The following is a 14,279-nucleotide window of genomic DNA, read 5'->3' as shown; positions in this document are numbered from 1 at the left end:
TTAAAAAATCATACTCTTCAGAAAAAGCGTATTATGAGAAGTATAAAAAGGAATGCCTCTCTGTTTCTCCTTTAACTGAAAATAGGTCTTACCCTGGCGCTCATTTAATTGATAATTGATTCCTTTCTGTGTTATTAAACTACTCATATAAAAGAAAGAAAAAAAAAAAAAGAACCTTCTGCCAAAAATACTCAGAATTTATTTTAAAAAATTCATCTTTTTTCCCATATACCATTTCTGTCAATATTTTCATGCTTCAAGGGTGCTGATCCAACCTTACAGACTTTTTTCCTATGAGTTTGAACATTTTGAACATAACACTGAGTCATGAAAATTTGCATGGACTCCTGGATTTCCCAAGCCCAAATTACTGAATTACATTTTGATGTACACTGTGAAAAAGCTAAATACTGAGGAGAATAATTGATTGCCTTTACATTATTTTCCTCTCTACGTATCTTGAATTCCAGAAACGACATTCCTCTCTCTATATATACTTTACTTCCAAGTAAAATGATAGAAAACAAGCCCTACAACTGCTCATCAAAGATAAAGCTTTCTCTGTGCATAAAGACAGTACCTAAATATGAATGTGAGATGGCAAAACATGAAACAAGTAAAGATCAAGATGACATCAGTAAAAGATGGGCATTCTACAGAGACAGATTTTTATCTGCACAATCAGTGTGAGATCCTTGGGAGTGATCTGTACTGCTGAAAGTCCAAACCACCAAGGTAGCACCTGTGATAACTGACACCTTTGCCAGCCCTCATCATTCAGAAATGCATGGAGCCAGCAGTTAAACATCTGCAAACCCTGTCCTCAGTATTCCTCAAGGTCAATGAATCTGTGAGCAAAAGGAGTGGAAACAAATGTGTCAAATACATTCCATGAATGCTGTCTCACAATACTGACAGAAGGAAAAAAATATTATCACAAGTACATACAGGGCTTACTTCTTCAATTTGTCCATTCATACATCCCACTTACAGAGAAAGATTTTGGTTTTAGAGTAACTTTTCTGTATTCTTCCTACATGTTCCACATCACTCCAGGAAGACAAACATTTTACTTCTATTTTTGTTGCAAAGGCACTACTGTGATAAATGGTCATATCCAAATAAAGATTAACTATGAGTAACTAAGAAATAATAAGTATAGAAAGGAGAATGAATCAGTAAGAAAAAATGTTTGTGACTGCTATAGAATTGACTTTCAAGTTACAGTTTTCCATTAATATTTTGAGTCATACAGAGGAGAGATGAAAATTATTTTCTTGAACCACGTGAAATATAAAGCATTTATCTCTTCTGAATCTAGCATGTGTAGCTGTAAATTTAAAACTTCAGAGTTACCAAAAATGTCACTACCATGAACTACCATGACTACTACCACTACTACCACAGTAGTACCACTACTAAGAACTACCATGTATTTCAGCCTGATTTCAAATTCTGCTTTTGAGCTCCTGAGTAATTTACATACTGTAAAATACACAGTGCTTATCTTAATTGGCCTTTATTTCAAATGCTAATTTTCCAAAAGTTTTTATTTGATTATGTATAATATAGAAAAAGCAAATATTCCCATCAAGGTATGACTTAATCCATTTTTATGCATTAAAGTTTGACAAAGGTAGCCTACACTGAACTAACCCTTTCAGAGCCTGTCTTCCTGTCCTGTCTTCCACCTGGAAATACTGTTTAGGGTATCTACAAAATGTAGGAGAAAATTGTATCAAAATATGAACCAACACAAATCTCGATACTCTCAAGTGAAGATTTGGATTAACCATTCCTTCCTATTTTTCTATGAACGATCAATGAGTGATGATAAATACAAACACAAATCTGATAGAACTTTTCCTCAGATGCACTCAGCCTATGATGATTCATTCAAGAATTAGCCAGGGACTGGGCAAGACAGAATTTCAAATCCTTTTTCAGGAAAGAAAGTTTATTTACAAGGCATTTAAATATCACTAGCATAATGATATACACTTAGGTGCACAGACACATTATATTGCAGCCATGTGACACATTACATACTTCTGTTACTCAATAAATTCTCTTGCACTCCAAATACCATAAACTGATCACTACAGAAAACAAAGTGCAGTCGAAAGCACAGAGATATAGAAGCACTTACATTTGCACTGTGATCACTTCCACTAACACAGACGACATCTTGTTTCTGAATTGTTAATACCTCTTTTGTGAGCTTCAGTCGGATGTCGTGAGCATTTTCAGATACTTCATCATACAACAAAGCAATACCAGTTTTAGTCTGTAAAAGCAAGGCACAGAAACAAAAAATTAAGAACACGAATATTTCTTAGTGATAATTAATAACTTGTATCCCATTCAATACATAAAATTCATATAAACAAACACTGTTTAAAGAAAGAGGAAAACTGGTCTGCTATTCAGGCTCCAAATGAATTAGACCTACAAAGCCTCTTTTATGCTGTAAAAAAACAGGCTAAATTGTCTTTGAAGTAATCATTAAAACACAAAAAGAAATCATCCTCCCTTGTACTTTTTCACAAAGAAGTATCACTGCTGAAGTATGTTCTTTTTGTTTTCAATTGTATGACTTGCTGTGAAACTGCATTATAAGTAGATAGATAATGTACGTATAAATCTATGTGAATGCATTTTTCTGTTCAATAAAGAAATGCAATATTGTTTCTGACTCAGAGGTTTCCCTTGTACCATGTCAGGTATCTATCACAAATGTTGTTTTTATGATAATTCTATCACAATGCAAAACTAGGTTTCCATCTTATAAAACACACAGATATACATACTCTGATCACAAATGCTGGTGTCACAGGACTTCAGTTGGCTAATGTCAAGATGGACATACATTTCTGAAATTACCACTGGACTGTCAACTAGTAAACTCTCTTAAGTAGTCAAGTATTTTGGTATCAAAGTTTTTCTCCATGAATAGTAGTAAATAAAGTCAATTTTATTTTTTGGTATATTCACTTATCTGCAAATTTTTCTTATTCTTCAGTCAGCTCTTTTCTTAAATTATGTGGAATTAGCGCTGTTTACAGCTACTTGTTAAGAAAGGAAGACTAGTGCAATTTAATAGCTTTGCAGTCATTTCACAGAAGAAGAAAAGAAACAAACCTGTTATCAAATACATTATCATATTTAAGAATAATATTTACTAATTTATGAGGTGTATAACAATATCATAACATCACTGCACTTTTTTCTATGCAACTGAAGAACAGTCATACATAATTTAAGGTTTAGCTGCAAGATTTGTTTTCAAAAGATTGTTTTGAATCAAGTCTATTCATTTTATTAAATAGTAGATTGCCAAAAAGAACAGAGTAATGGAATTAAAGAAGAAACGTGCCTTGTACCCTGTGTACTTTTAAACAAAGGACTTGAAAGTGAAACCAAACATGAAACATTATCTTTATAATATTTTCATTTTTCTACAAAATTAGGGGAAAACTCTGTGGTGATCATTAGTAAAAAGTTTTGGTCTGTGAAGTCATTTTAAACTTAAGGCACTGAAATTTAGATGTGTAGCTCTATGGATAATCAAGTGTCAAATCTTCCCTTATATTTAGTGGAAATTGAAAGCACAGAAATTATATTTACTCTTAAGTGCATACACAGCAGATGATCATGAGGTTCTGTTCTCTCTAAGCTCAAATGAGTTACCCCATGTATGTCACTGTCACCATTTAACACACTTTAGAATGTCCAAGACACCCACTCCAAGATGAATGTAAGGCTGATGTAGGGCTTACAGGAGGTTCATGTCCTTGTAGCAGGAGATGAGGCCAGATCTCCACAATATGATGGGATGCAGACAATGATCATGCCACCAGACATCCACAAATAGGTGTCTTAACCTTGAACCAAATCTCATGAAAGGTTTGCAGTGCAGAAATGCACACCTAGAATGGTCATTTAGATTCTGTAACCCAGTGGTGAGCAACAGACACCTCTGAAACATGATTTACCTGACCCCTTCTCTAGATCCATCTTGAAGGGAACAAATTGCATCATAGCTCTCTACTGCGACTTAAAAAATAAATATAAATGATAACTCAGACACAAGTGTTTAATTCTAGAAAGATAAATCTTGCACATCATGTTCACAGGGAATTCACAAAGGAAACCAAGTACAGCAAGAGTGGAAGCCTTAATCATTCTTACCTGTTTGGAAACTGACATGTATTAATTATCCTAAAATTTTGACATATTTTAAATTTCCAGCAGTTTTGGATGATTTATCAATATCCTATAAATGAAAACATATTAAATTTGTGTCAAAATCATCTGCTTAAAAACTATGCTATATAGCAGTGGATATTTTTGTATAGTGGACACACTGCCTTGCAAAACCATCTTCCCAGCACCTTTTTGCTATCTGCTAATTTTACATCTCTATTCTACCCACATTGGCAATCACAGTTTCTTTGGCTGACACACCAAATTGTGCTCTACAGAAACATCTTGAGAGAGCAAAACTACGTGAGCACATTACCCAGTCACAAAGCAGACCATTTCTCTAGCTAGTAATTGTTTCATAGGTTTAGAAGAAACACAATGGAAAATATCCTGAAGTATGTAGAGTAACAGATTAAATACCTATCAAACTACTTAAAGTGAAAGTCTCACTGAAACTCTTCTATTCCCATTAAATTCTAGTATTTAGCTCACATTTCATTTAACTCCTTACATGAGTTAAGATGACATGCGACAATACCTTATTTGCTTTCAGAATCAATAAGATTAATCCAGATCTCTCTCAGCCTTTTAAGTGTGCTTTTTTAGACCATTATAAATGGCTGCGAATCAGAGTTCAGAACATTCCCTTCTTTGCTCTGTGTTGAAGAGGGTGGTACATGCAACTCTACTGGGCAAATTTCAGTCCACAAAAAGTGCTTCTTCAAACTAAGAGCATTTAATGGGAAATAGGGTAGATTTAGGTTAGATATGTGGAAAAAATATTTTACAGTGAGGGTGGCGAGGCACTGGAACAGGCTGCCTAGCGAAGTGGTTGATGCCTTGTCCCTAGAGGCTTTCAATGTGAGACTGGATAAGTTTCCAGGCAACCTGATCTAGCTGTGGATGTCCCTGTTAACTGCAGGGGAGTTGGACTAGAGATCATACATCAGAATTATGTGTTTTGCAAGAAAAAAAGAACAAGTAGAAAACATGTAGAGCTGTATAGGATTTAAGTGCTATAGAGGAATATAAATTAAAATTCATTTGTGCAGAGGAGAAAAGTAAATGTTGGTTTCCATACTTCTGATGGGGTTTCTAGATACTGTCCTCAAGAAAAGAAGCAAGAGGCTTCATGCCTGTGTCCATGTGTGAACATTACCATAGAGGGAAGAAGAGGTAAAAAGAACAGTAGTATAATTGTCATGTGAACCATTAAGAAAGTCACTATCACATTTTTTGAAAGAAAAGTTACTGAAACTTTCTTACTTAAGCAAGCCCTAAACCTCTCAATACCACACATAAGAGAAAAACATTCTCAAGAGGGAGATGAATGCAGATGAATGCTTTTATCGGTTTTGTTCTTATCTTCATCAGGCACATCCCTAGCCAGCATATCTGCTTTAAAGCAGTCCCTGCTGGCAATGTTTCGGTACCCTACTCAAAATACTCTAATTCTTTCTGTGTATATTTTATCTACCGCCTAAATCTCAGAACTCTGAATTTTGTTTCAAAATAGGCATCTCTAAGTGAAACTTTGGTCTAACTGACATAAAACACTTGTCTTCCCTGCTTTAAAATTTTATTTTGAAAAACCTCGTAAAAAATTAGGCAGAGTGTGAAAGTGTTGTTGAAGCATACTAGGCATTCCACAGTAACTACTGACTTGGTTACGGCCACTTTTTTCTCAGATTGGTAGAGTAGTATTTGTGAGGCTTTTCATACTAGGTATTGAAGAGTGGCAGAAAGTGTTCAAAGATAATCAGTAGTCCTTTTTGTCCTTTTTGTACTACGTTGCCCAACTGCACACAGTACTCAAGGTGAGGATGCACCAGTGCAGTGCAGAGCAATACAATCCCTTCCCTCGACTGGCTGGCAGTGCTGTGCTTTATGGACCCCAGTTTACAGTTGGCCTCTCTGGCTGTATGGGCACATTGTTGACACATGTTCAGCTTGCTGTTGACCAGATCTCCAAATTTCTTTCAGCAGAGCTGGTCCCCAGCATTTCATCCTCGAGTCTGTACATACAGCCAGGGTTGTCCCTGCATATTTATAAATATAAATTAAAAAAAAAAAAATTGAAAGGACAAAGCTTTAAGTATAATAATTGAATCTCATTTTTTTTCCAATTAAATGTAACACATAAGTATTTTACCAGTGATATTTACATCTCAGAGGATTTAATGACCAAACTGTCTAATCGGGTTTAATTTTTGCATGAAAACACTCAGTTGAAATTCTGCATCTGCAGCACACTGATGATTGCAGCACCTGCTGAAGATGTGAAAAATGGAGTCACTCATTTTTGTTCTACCTAACTTAAAATTAGACAGAGAGAACTTCAGGCTATCCCACATAGTCAGATCTCTGACCACTACATTACAGCAGACTAAAATTATTTTCTCTCTTAAATCTTTTGATATGTATCTTACACATCTACTACTATGATCAAAAGATAAAGACATTTGCTCAGAGCAAAACAGAATTAAAATTTAAAATTGCCATGACTAATGTAAAAAAAAAAAAAAAAAAAAAAAAAAAAAAAGTAGTACAATAGTTAAAAAGTGCAAGATTCTACACTTTAAGAACAGTCAGTTGCACAAAAGAAAAAAGCTTGAACCATTTATTCAGGAAAAGAAATTTAGCATTGAGGATTGACAGCAAAATATTGGCATCAATATTTTTGCTATAAAGCAAGCATATATATTCTGATTGCTCTCCTTTGAGTTCTTTCCTACTGATTTTCATTTTCTGAGTCACACAAAACAGTGCGCACACATAAACACATTTCTTCACCAGAGCATTACAAAAGATTTCTCAATACCACTGAATATGAAGGAGGAATAACTTCAAGTCTGTGAAGTTATCTATCACCGATGGTGCATTTAATACTTCTCACTATATTGTTTCCTTTCACACAGTATTATGACAGCGTTAATTCACAGCAAAACTAAAGAAAAAAGATAATGAACTGAGAAGAGTCCTGAGTAATGCAAAGCAAATCAATGTGATCAGAAATTTGGAAAACAGAAGCTATAAAGAATTCTGCACTAGGTTGTCTGTCTTAAAGGCTGAATAAAAAAGAGAACATAATGAAAGCTTTAAGTACTTAAAACTGTTGTGAAAACAAATCAAACAATCAGGTAAGAAAAACGTGAAATCTTTTTTATTCAGTATGTTTTAACTACCAGGAAACTGATCTGCCTAAATGGTACAGGGCAAAATCCTGAAGATTTTTTTCACACCAGTTTGACAATACTATTTAGAGACTTCTTGCTTGTAAATTGTAGAATCATAGAGTAGTTTAGGGTGGAAGGGATCTTAGAGATCATCCAGTTCCAGCCCCTTGCCATGGGCAGGATTGCCAATCACTAGATCAGGCTGCCCAGGGCCCCATCCAATCAAGACTTGAGCAACTCCAGGGATGGGGCATTTACAACTTCTCTGGACAGCCTGGGCCTGGGTCTCACCATCTTCTGGGTAAAAAAAATTCCACCTAACATCTAAGTCTCCTCTCTTTTAGTTTAATACCATTCAGCCTTGTCCTAACACTATTTGCCCACGTAAAACATCAGTTTCCCTCTTACTTGTAAGCTCCCTTTGGTTACCAGAAGGCCACAATGAGGTCTCCCTGGAGCCTTCTCATCTGAAGAAGGCCAGGTCCCTCAACCTTTCTTCATAGGAGAGGTGCATATGAGATGACCTGTGGTCATCTTCATGGCACTTCTCTGGATCTGCTCCAACAGCTGTACATTTTTATGATTAAAGCTCTTCGTCCAGGAGGAAGGCTGACCAGCCTTAGAAGTGCACTTTCACTGAACAGCTTGCAACTGACATAGGAATGATGAAAACTAACTGGAAAACCTGAAGAAGTTTATCTTTTAGGGGCCTTATCAATGGATGTATGACATCTAAACTAAAATTTGTTAATAATCTTGTAGCAGTTAATCTGAAGGAGAACTGTACCCTAAAGGAACTGTAATTTTGCCTTTCATGAACAGAAGATTCCAGGCTTAATGGGCCCTGAGTGAGAAAACAAACACTGGCTTTTCAATAGACCAGCATGGGATATATGAGTAAGGAGAGTAGACATGAAAGTTGAGAAGTAATGCAGCTGTGCAATACAGACAATTAATGATATTTTTTGTACGGGGGAACCAAAACTGCATGCATTATTCTGGATGCAGCCTAATGAGTATTGATTAGAGGAGGAAAATCCTTTCTCTTTATCTTCTGTATGTGCTCACACCAATACAGCCCATCATGCTGCTGAATTCTCTGCCATCAGGGCTCACTGCAGGCCCATCTTGCTGCCCACCCAGGGCCTCTTCAAACAGAGCTGTCCTCAGGCAGACCACAGACATGAGCTAAGAGCTCATTCTACCAGGTGCATGGATGGCATTGGAATTCATGACTTCACCTCATGAAATTTAGTGAATTTCAGTAATTTCCTGGCAGTTAATTTCTCTGGTTTGCCCAGGTCTTTTGTCAATGTTGTACTGACAGTACCTTCCATCTTGGTGCCATATGCAAAATAGTAATCAGTCTCTCCATTAACTCCTTCAGGCTACTGACAAAGATATAAGGGTCACGTCACAGAATACCACTTGCTAGAGCAATCTAGTTAGAGTACAATCCACTCGCGTAAGCATTGAGGGCTTCCATACAGCATGGAATAAGGATTAAGAAAACTCATTCGACAAAACTAGTGCTGTTTTCCAATAGGCGATGACAGCAGGAAACCAGGATCTTGCTGGATTTGTTTTGTGTTTCTTTTTTAAATCCTCAGTACTCTGAAAATTATAAAAAATATCATTTGAACAGGAAAAAAGAAAAAAAACATTCAGTGAAAAACTGAATTATGGCACTGCAAATTGATACACGGAAGTCATCAAATCAGTGACCTATGAGACAAATCATTACAACATTTGTTATGAAATTACACACATTACAACAGCATCCAAAGTTGCTTCAAAACACCAACACGTTCTGCTGGGACATCTTTCTCCTTCTTACAGTCAAGGACTTTAGACTTCCTAACAGAAATATTGCAGAGAGAAAAAAATAAGAGGGAACTCAAATTTCCAGACACCTTTCTGCTCTGAATTACCACTGCCCACCATCACCACTGACACAACTATCTACTTTCCAAGCACAGGATGTGGTGTGGTAGAACCATTATATATGTTAGGCTCTGAGGTGCTGCCAGACTCTTATTCATCCAATCTGAGGCCAAAGGCCAAGACTGTGGTGAATGTACCTAGACCATCCACATTGTACTTTGGGAAGGGTCCACAAGCCTCATTTTCCCCTCCATCTGCACCAATGCAAGTAGCTCCTCACCAGCTGCTTCCATCTCCCTTACAAACCAGTACAAGACTTGTAACTGAGACCTCAACACTGACAGCTCAGAGGAACCCTTGCACAAGAGATTTATGTCTGCACCAGTAGTCCAGCCCATTGGCTTCCATGTAAATTGGAAGACACGTATCTTACAGCAGTTTGAACAGGAATACTTTAGTTGAAAGAAAAAATGAAAAAAAAAACCACCCTAAATCTGGATTTCTTTCCAATTAGAAAGCAACTGGTAATATTAATTTTTTAAAGTAAATTACTTTTAATTTCACAAAATTTCAACAAACAACTTTTTACCTAGAATAAAAAACAAGGAAACTAACTTTACACGTGCCTAATTTTTATGATGTATTTGAAACATATGCATTTTATTTCAGCTCCTACTTCAAATAAACCAACATCAAGCCAAACAGACAAAACAGCAAAATAAAAAAAAAACAAAAAAACCACCAAAAAAAAAACCACCAAAAAACCCAAAAAAGCTCTCACTCAGTAGGCTCTCTAAATAGCTAGCAACGACATTTATTCTTGCCTAACTTTTAAAGAATTCTCTTAAGCATTTCAATTATGACCTTATGCATTTTTATTAGAGCTCTAACACCATATCATAGTTTCACACTGACAACAAGCACTGCTGAATGGAGATGGATGGATGGATGCTGAATGGAGAAGATCAGAAATTCCTGATAATCCATTTTGAAGTGTTGATTTACATACAAACCAAAGCCAATGGAATACATCTGATGGACATCAGGTCAATTAGGTCAATTAAGAATAAAGGTATTGAATTACAGTATACTGTAACTTTTCAATGCAAGATACTTAACAGGTATATATGATAAGAATCAGAATTTGAAATAAAAATGGTCAAAGGAGTACATTTTTCCCAAAAGAACAACTTCTATCTGAAATATCCATCTTGAAAATTAAACCTTTTCATAGAGCCTTCTTTTTTTTTAATGTCTGCATTTATTAATGACAATATTATGGATTTACATATCACTACATATAGTTGGAAAAAGTATATTAGTATTACATGTTGACAGTAGATTTTAACAGCAGCATTACAATAAATTCTAGCAATTCTCAGCGAAGTTTCTTCTAAATATTTGTAGCATGTGGAAATCTACAAGAAAGAATGTTAACTCAAGACAACACCAGTTTGAAAAGATGTTGGAAATACAAACTTTAAAAATCTACTTTGTTGTTTAAATCACATACTACCCACAAGAAAAGTTCTGTTAAAAATTACCTTAGGGGCAGATTCTTGGGATTTTCTGTTAATGACGTTAGCTGTGCAAGAAAACTGATTAACAGCTGGGTCTCAATCTCTGTAATCTTAATCATTAGAAAGTAAAGCTGTAATGTCTCGTTTAATTACTGCAAGCACAGTGTGTCACCAGCTAATTAGATATGATTGATTATTGTCATCTTCATACACCTCTGAAAACATCAGACACAAATATTTGAATCCTGTTATACATATTTGGAGAATGAACTTTCAGAATGTCATGTTGAATAAAAATTGCCTGATTAAAAATAAAAATTCTAATCAATACTAAATACTAGAGTCACACAGTTGAATATGCTAGAATACAACTTCTATTCCATAAAACAGACAAGACACAAACTATTAAAAAAATTACATAATTTTATTTTGATCTAGATAATATCTTCAAAGAATTTGCTCGCTTATTACTAAGCTTCACTTTTCTCACAAGTGGACAGTACCACAGAGTTAAATAGCCTAAGAATATAAAGATCTTCCTATGTTTACAGTACATTTTTATTAGTTTAGAAAACAAAGTATAACATTCACAGTTCAAACTAAATCATCTAGCAATAGATCAAAAAAATGAAAAGAAAATAGACTTTGGATATTATTTAAGAAAGATGAATTTTATAATTACTATTAGTGGTACCATTCAGCCTGTGTAGGATGTCAGCTAATACACAAATGTTTGCGTTCAAATATTAAAAGGTAAATGAAGAACATATTCCCTTATAATACACAATTAGGAGTATAATTCAAAGTGACTCACTTTCTTTTCGTATTCTAGACTACTTATGGCCACTGATTCATTTGGTTCTCCTTCTCCTCAGCTCCGTTACAGCTCTACCACACTCCTTATTTTTAAAGTTCTACCATCGTGTTCTTTCTTTCCATTTAACTGTGTTGACTTGTTCTGCCAGTCATAAAATCATAGTCCCCTAAGATCATCCGCCAACCCATCACACCATCATGGCCACTAAACCATGTATCTCAGTGCCACACTTGCCCTCATCTTGAACATCTTTAAGGAACAGTGAATCCCATCACCTCCTTGGGCAGCCTATTCCAATCACTCACCACTCATTTGGAAAATAAGTCTTTCCTAATATTCAACTTGAAATCTCCCTGGCTGAACTTAAGGCCGTTACCCTTAACTCTATCACAGTTATCTGGGAAAAGAGGCCAGACCCCAGCATGTTACAACCTCCTTTCGGGTAGCTGTGGAGTGTGATCAGGTCTCCCCTGAGCCTCCTCTTCTCCAGACTGAACAATCCCAGTTCCCTCAGCCACTCCTCATTAGACTTATGCTCCAAATTTTTATTACCCAACTAAGCAAAGCTACACCTAACTGCTTAATTTCTGAATAAGGTGATATAAATACTTTTAGTCTCTTTCTAAATTTAAAGTGGTAAGATGTGGTTTAATCACCCTACTGCCAATTATGATGAAGCAAAAAAATAATCACCATTATTCATAACTTCCCACACTATGTTGGCTTCTAGCAATATAAAACATAGAAAGATTTAGATAAAGATTAATCATAAGGATTTGAAGAGTCCCTAAGTATCAAAGCAAGTCCAATGAAAAACTTTTTCTTTCAACTGTAGTTATTGTTTTTACAGACCAATAGCTCAGATAGATCCAGTGGCTGGAACCAGAAATCCTTTCAGTCATGCATTTGGCTGCTAGCCTGAAAAGTAATGAGACAGTTCAGTTTCACGTTTTATCCAAATACTTAACAATATGTTTATCTTCTTCTTTTCCTTAGCTCTAGTTCTCAAATGGAGCTGTGATGAACAGTATATTTTTAAAACTTTCCATATTTAGCAGACAAAACACTAAAAGGACATCAAACTGGTTGAAACATTGAATATAATTTGAATATCGATGCCATGAAAAATATAAGAGCAATAGTCTGCCCATACCTAAATCATGGGATAACATGATTTCCAGCAACAAGAGTGCTCTACCAAATTAAACTATAGAATCAGAACACACTTATAAAAGCAGAAAAAAAACATTGGAAAATATAAAGTGATGCCACTAATACTAACAAGAGCAGCTGAAGGGAAGTTGTTTGATTATAGTTGAATATTTTATGGTTTGTTTGTTTGTTTTACAGAATATTTACCAAAAAAGAGTATAACAAATTTGCAGGATTTGCTTTTTATTCATACCTTTCCCTCCAGTGTCACCTATCTTTCACTGATCCTTGCCACAGAACTCAATGAAGTGGCACAACGCATGGCTGGCACTACAGGGAGAACCTTCACTGCCACAGCTGGGGCACAGGAGCACTTGTGCATTGCTAAGACCAGAAAGAGATGGCTGAGTTAGCTCATGCATTAGCCAGCATAACATGGGCAAGCACCCAGCTGGCCCTGCAAGTGATACAGCATCAAGAAAGTAGACAAGAGGGACAGGGATATCAAATTTACTAACTACATGTTGAAACAGCACGCAGAAAGTTAGGAAAACAAAGCTCCTACACAAAATAAATTGTGACTTGGTACTCAGCATGGAGGAGCATGGAATAGAAGTCAGACTGTCAAGCGACACAGAAATTTTTTAAGTTAAGGTTTTTAACTTAAGGAAACCTTAAGTTAACCTTGCTGTCAGGGTAAGAGATAACAGCATGAGCAAACTCATTGTTGACAAATGACAGGTTAAAAAAAAAGGAGGGATTGAAAGGATTTAATTTAATTTCAGAACACAGATGCGAGATAACAGAGCCAGAAACAGACAAAAACTACAAGATGGAGAGAAAACTGACATTCTAACTGTTCCTTTCCTGTTCTTTTATTCATTTTCCTGAATAAATTTTATTACTGTTGTAGAAGGCTACTGAATGAAAAAAAATCTTCAAAACTATATACGTGTAGGTGGCTGCAAAAGAAATATCTCTTATTTATTTCCATGGAAGCTACAACATATACAAAGAGCACGTTAGTACTACTTGAAAGAGCAAATTCTCAGCTACAGTACACTATTTTCCAACATGGCTACCATCATTAGATATGCATTTTTTGCTGTAAGTGAACAAGAGCCTGCATGCTGCATTCATACAAATCTACACCAGCAGAGGTGACCCACTGTCATTGTCACCACTACTGAAATGCAATACCCACCGCCTCATTGTGCTCACATCCACTGTTTGCTCTCCATAAACATTCAGCAAGCATCAGTGAATGAGTGCCATTTTTTTCCTCGTGGAGGATTTCAGTGACAACTTTTTGCTTTGTACACACCTCCACATTAGACACCACTGTATCAGACTACCCTCTATTACCATCAGTCATATGGCGGCAGAGAACATTGGTAGTAAGATTCAACCTCTACTGCCATACCATCAACATCCAACTGTGATATTATGTGCCAACATAATATAATAGGAGGCATTACTTTCAGAGTATCCCTCATGCATATACATATATACTTTTATATTGGT

General features: G+C 35.8%; 1 protein-coding gene across 1 annotated transcript in view; it reads right to left on the bottom strand.

Moving 5' to 3' along the window:
- Nucleotides 1-14,279, bottom strand: part of SNTG2 (syntrophin gamma 2) — a gene marked incomplete at both ends in the record, with an annotated part of 235,978 nt that overhangs the window by 127,685 nt on the left and 94,014 nt on the right. Inside the window, one exon of the mRNA XM_079532539.1 lies at nt 2,150-2,287. Within this exon, the coding sequence (XP_079388665.1) occupies nt 2,150-2,287 (138 nt within the window). The remainder of the gene's footprint in view (nt 1-2,149; nt 2,288-14,279) is intronic.

The sequence above is a fragment of the Tetrao urogallus genome (assembly GCF_951394365.1).
Source record: "Tetrao urogallus genome assembly, chromosome: 2".
NCBI classification, from domain to species: domain Eukaryota; kingdom Metazoa; phylum Chordata; class Aves; order Galliformes; family Phasianidae; genus Tetrao; species Tetrao urogallus.
Note: the sequence above shows the minus strand (reverse complement) of the source record. Positions and strands in the feature narration are given on the sequence as shown.